Source organism: Theropithecus gelada, chromosome 2 (assembly GCF_003255815.1).
Source record: "Theropithecus gelada isolate Dixy chromosome 2, Tgel_1.0, whole genome shotgun sequence".
In the NCBI taxonomy this organism is placed as follows: domain Eukaryota; kingdom Metazoa; phylum Chordata; class Mammalia; order Primates; family Cercopithecidae; genus Theropithecus; species Theropithecus gelada.
The window spans coordinates 191,892,936-191,898,567 of record NC_037669.1 but is presented as its reverse complement, the minus strand read 5'-3'; the positions used below and the strand labels follow the sequence as shown (position 1 = coordinate 191,898,567).

General features: G+C 49.7%; 1 protein-coding gene across 2 annotated transcripts in view; it reads left to right on the top strand.

Annotated features, from left to right (window-relative positions):
* Positions 1-435: 435 nt before the first annotated feature.
* The window catches only part of APOD (apolipoprotein D), a 6,736-nt gene continuing 1,539 nt past the window's right edge, over positions 436-5,632 (top strand). For both annotated transcript variants that reach the window (XR_003118163.1, XM_025376853.1), the window contains exons 1-3: positions 436-588; positions 1,872-1,993; positions 3,988-4,076. Coding sequence is in view for 1 of the 2 variants with exons in the window: in XM_025376853.1 (XP_025232638.1) it covers positions 466-588; positions 1,872-1,993; positions 3,988-4,076 (334 nt within the window). In the remaining variant the exon portion in view is untranslated. The remainder of the gene's footprint in view (positions 589-1,871; positions 1,994-3,987; positions 4,077-5,632) is intronic.

The following is a 5,632-nucleotide window of genomic DNA, read 5'->3' as shown; positions in this document are numbered from 1 at the left end:
CCATGTCCCCCACTTTACATAACCCCCCTCCATGTCCCCCACTTTACACAGCCCCCTCCGCGTTGTTTCTGTTCATTTGACACGTATCTGCTGAGCCGACACTCTGAGGTCCGTGGGTGATTCTGAGGAGAACCAGACACGGTGCCTATCCTGGGAGATGCATAATCAGGTGGGAGTGGGGTGCAAAATCAATCCCACAAACTGGAATAGCAGGCGGAGAGTGCCCTGGTGGAGGTGCAGAGGCTCCGAGGAAAGCCTCACAGCAATACGGACAGGCAGGTGTCCCCTGCAGGATGCGGGTTCACGTGGGCTGGGGAGAGAAGAGGAGAGACCGCCCACAGAGGGGCCCGTGGGCACAGGACTCTTGCTTCATGATTGTGTGGACTTAGGAGGCTCAGAATGACAACCCCAGCTGCTGTGTGTTCCTCTAACTCCAGGTCCCTTCTCCAGCCACCCAGCCCCAAGATGGTGATGCTGCTGCTGCTGCTTTCCGCACTGGCTGGCCTTTTCGGTGCAGCAGAGGGACAAGCATTTCATCTTGGGAAGTGCCCCTCGCCTCCGGTGCAGGAGAATTTTGACCCGAATAAGGTAAAAGGCGAACCTCCCATTTGTTTTGCTGCCTGTGATGTGAACAAGCATTCTATAAGATTCAATTTAATTATGCTGCTTTAATTTCCACTGCACACCTTGGGACACGTATTTATCTTATTTGGGGTTTCCCCAAAGCGGACAATCTGCTGAGACAAAGACTGGGGGCAGAGAGGTTTGGGGTGATCCCAGGACGCACAAGAGCAGGTGGGAAAGTGAGTCGGAGTCAGCACAGAAGCAATAAAGGGAGTGTTCATGAGCTGTCGCCCTGGGCCGTCAGGGTCAGTCACACTGGGCACCTTCTGAGGACAGGTGGAACATGCTCCTCCGATTGTCCATCAGCTGCTGCCCGCAGGCCATGGGAGCGTCTGTGGCGCTAGCCAAGCCCCCTGGCAGAGGACAGACACAGCGCCTCATCCCCATCACCTCCCCAAAGCCTTGGTGACCAACTCCCTATTCAAGGTGGATGAGGAAAGTTCCATGCACTCTGGAGTCCCAGCTCCCCACAGCAAACACATCTGACTTTGCACAAGATTTGAAGATGACTTGCAGAATCATGCACTGTTTCAGAAGAAAGTTACTTCCCATCATCCCCCTTTATTTTTTTCTTTTTCTTTTTCTGTTTTTTTCTGAGACGGAGTCTTGCTCTCTTGCCCAGGCTGGAGTGCAGTGGCGTGATCTTGGCTCACTGGGACTACAGGCGCCCGCCACCACGCCTGGCTAAATTTTTGTGTTTTTAGTAGAGATGGGGTTTCACTAAGTTAGCCAGGATGGTCTCCATCTCCTGACCTCGTGATCCACCCACCTCAGCCTCCCAAAGTGCTGGGATTACAGGTGTAAGCCACCATGCCCGGCCAATTTTTTGTATTTTTAGTACAGACGGAGTTTCACCATGTTGGCCAGGATGGTCTCGATCTCCCGACCTTGTGATCCTTCTGTCTTGGCCTCCCAAAGTGCTGGGATTACAGGTGTGAGCCACCGCACCCAGCCCCATTATCCCCCCCCTTTTTTTTTTTTTTACAGAATCTAGAATGTCACAGCAATATTGGCTGAAGGGGACATTGAGAAGAGCCCTTTGCTCAGCATTCACCCACCGCCCGCACATCCCATCCTAGTCACGGATTCTCATTTCAATTAATCTCTTGCCCAGTTGCCCCTGGGAACAATGAGGCCCATTTTTGTCTGGCTTCCCCAGGACAGGGCTCAACTTCTGCACAACAGTGCGGAAAAGGTTGCAGGTCCCCAGAGAACCACAGGTTTTGCTCTGCTTGTTGTCTCTGCAGTATTTCGGAAGATGGTACGAAATTGAGAAGATCCCAACAACCTTTGAGAACGGACGCTGCATCCAGGCCAACTACTCACTAAAGGAAAATGGAAAGATCAAAGTGTTAAACCAGGAGTTGAGGTGAGTGGCTGTGGCCATCTGGGGCCAGGCCTGTGGAGTGCGGACCCGGAGTGACCAGGTGTCCAGCAGCCTGGGTCAGGGAGGATGGGATCCTTGCCAGGTCTGGACTGCCTGCTCCTAGCAGGAATTGAGAGGAAAGCATTTGTCAGGCAAGGATGGCAAGGACTAGGATCCACTTATGCGTTTCCATGACCACCTGCTGGGCACAAACTGACAGGGTTCCTGCCCTCACTGCAAAATAGATACTCTGGTAGCAAACAACATCGAGACCATCTCCTCTGACCTCCAGTCCAGGAGAGAAGCCGCTTGACACCATCTGCTGACAGAAGCATCCAGCTTTGTTCAAACACTTCCAGGAATTGGGAGCTCATTGCCTTCCAGGACAGTTCATCCCATCTCTGGGCAGCTTAATGTATCAGAAAGCTCCTTTTCTTATTAAGCAAGAATCACATACACAATATATACACATCCTATGTAAGCAGGATATCCTTTAGAAATGTACAATTCTATTACCGAGGGCTTCTGACACAATATTTAATCCAGAAAGTTACACTTTGGAAAGCAAATATAAACTTAAGAAAAGCCCCAGGAAGAACTCCTTCCTATCCCCCTTCCACTCTTGAAAATACGAATGCAGGTTTTCATGAACATGTTGTGAGTTCATGGTCAGAGACTGGTGTCCCGAAAACCGTTCTAGAGCAAAATGCAATTGATGGTGAAAAGGGCAGAATCTGTTGGGAGGAGACTGGTTTGTTGCTAAGTCAATGTGTGCAGATAGGAACAGACCATCTTCTCCCGCTGTCTGAGATCCAGATGAGAGAGGAGGGCACAGTCTCCAGCTTTACATGGTGATAAACAGAGAATGTAGTAGGGAACATCAGAGCACATTTCCCAAAACCCGTGGCCTGTTGCTCATTGTCTGGTTTCTAGGACATCTGTCACCACTAACCATAGCACTAACCCACTGTCTTTTTTTTTTTTTTTTCTTGAGACGAAGTCTCACTCTGTTGCCCAGGCTGGAGTGCAGTGGTACGATCTCGGCTCACTGCAACCTTCACCTCCCAGGTTCAAGCAATTCTCCTGCCTCAGCCTCCCGAGTAGCTGGGACTACAGGTGCCCGCCACCACCGCACCTGGCTAATTTCTTGTAGTTTAGTAGAGATGGGGTTTCACCATGTTGACCAGGCTGATCTCCATCTCCTGACCTCGTGATCTGTACCCCTTGGCCTCCCAAAGTGCTGGGATTACAGGCATGAGCCACCGCACCCGGCCAACCTACTGAGTTTCTAACACATATGACTGCTCTAATTTCAGTTGGCCTCCCTGCTCTGCCTTGAGGATTGATGAACAGACATCATCTCCTCTGTTGGCTCCCTAGGAAGAGCACCCTGATGCCTTTCCACCCTCACCAGGCCTGGTGGTGCACACCTGTAATCCCATTTCCCGGCGAGGCTGAGGGAGGAGAAGTGCTTGAACCCAGGAGGCAGAGGTTGCAGTGAACTGAGACCACACCACTGCACTCCAGCCTGGGGAACAGAGCAAGACTCCGTCTCCAAAAAAAAAAAAAAAAAGTGAATCTTCTTTGTGTATTGCGTTGTTTCGTTTGTTTTTCCATTCTCTTTTATTCCCTCTCTTTGGAGCCTGGGAGCAGGAATTGGTCTTTCAGGCCATTGCAGAGAGTCAGAGACAGTGTTGAAGTGCAAGGGCCTACCATACTGTCCCGTCCTGGAGCTTGTCAATTGCGGCTTCTTATCACCCCGCTGCCCTCTTCCCCTGCTTGGCCTCAGAGACAGTCACAAAGGAAAGGGCAGGCCGTGGAGCTAGGGTCTAGCCTGCCTTTGAGAGCCTCTCTTACCAGAAATCACGGTGTTGGCTGCCATGGTCCTTAGTGGCACAAATCTTGCCTTTCATTGCTTTTTGGCTTTCAATGAGTTGTTTTTCTTTTCTCTTTTCTTTTTTGTTTTTTGTATTTTTTCTTTTTTTTACTCATTGCAGAGCTGATGGAACTGTGAATCAGATTGAAGGTGAAGCCTCCCCAGTTAACATCACAGAGCCTGCCAAGCTGGAAGTTAAGTTCTTCTGGTGTAAGTCTCCACTTTTCCCAGGACGATTCAGGGACAGGAAATATGCAAACTGAAGGCTAGCGCCCTGGCTTGGAGAATTCCTGAGACACCTGAGTGTCATCTATAATAAGTCAGCATATAATTATCTGTCAAACACTTATTACATGCCATGCACTGGGGTTGCCATGATGAGCCAGACAGAGCTGGCCTTGGTACTTACGGAGCTCACATCCCAGTGCGGATACGGACACTAGCTAGCGTTTCAATAAGTGAAACACAAATAGGTGCACACAGGACGGGGCTGTTGAAGACCCAATCCAGTCTTGTTTCTCAGAGGAAACTGGGGCCCGAAAAATTAGCAGATCTTAGCAGAACAACTTGCATGGCGCAGAAACTTGGAAGCAAGAGACGACGAGAGTGATGGTAAATTTGAATCCTGCTTCCGCCACCTTCCAGTCACATTGTTGGGGATCCTGTGAGATATCTAATGAAAGGCATTTGCCTCTGGGTTCTGAGCTAACTGAGGAAGGGACACAGGCAATAGAAAAGGCACCAAATATCAGTTTTACTGCTGATGTAGCTACACTAGAGAGTTCAACCCAGAACCGTGAGGCTTTCTAACACGAACAGTGCTTGAGAGCCCCTTTCCCACCTGCAGGGCCGACACTGAAGTCATCAGCTACAAAAATTACTCCCCCCACTTCCCACTTCTCACCCCTGCCACTCCTCCACCCCCCACCAGTCAAGTTCCTAGAGGCGGGCGGAGAGGAAGTTCTTATTTTATAGGCCAAGAAAGGAAGCTGGGAGGAGAAAACAGTTCTTCTCACACATATGAATGTGGACAACTAACTTCACATGTACAAGCCAGAAATAACAGCTCAGTGTCGTGAAAGTAAACTAGATACACACGCTCTGTAAACTGTAAAGGGCTTTATACACAGTTTCTCTTGTTATTTTTATCAAGAAGGAAGCTAAAGTGCAGGCGGGCTGAGTGACGCAGGCCGTCACTGAACTCATTAGAAGAGTTGGGACCTAAACCTAGGTCTCCAAACTCTCCACTTATTCTTCCCACACGGATCAGGGATGGGGATTGGAGTGAAAGCTAACTATTACGTGCCTAACAGTCTTCATAAGGAAGCCTGGGACAGGAACTAAAAGAGGCAGGAGCTATTGGCTGGGAAAGGTGGAGGGAAAGATGTATTCTGGTTGGGAGGATTAGATGTAGGCCTTGTAGGATGTATGGGAGATTATGGGAAAGGATTTCCAAGTGAAGGCAACTGGAGCATAGAAGTGAAGGGAACTGGAACATAGAAGGACTGAATACAGGCATATCACGAAGTCAGAAGTCAGAAGTCAGAAGTTCGAGACCAGCCTGGCCAACATGGTGAAACCCCGTCTCTACTAAAGACATAAAAAATTACCTGGGCATGGTGGCACCTGCCTGTAAACCCAGCTGCTCAGGATGCTGAGGCAGGAGAATCTCTTCAACCCCAGAGGTGGAGGTTGCAGTGAGCTGAGATCGTGCCATTGTACTCCAGCCTGGGTGACAAGAGCGAAACTCCATCTCAAAAAAAAAA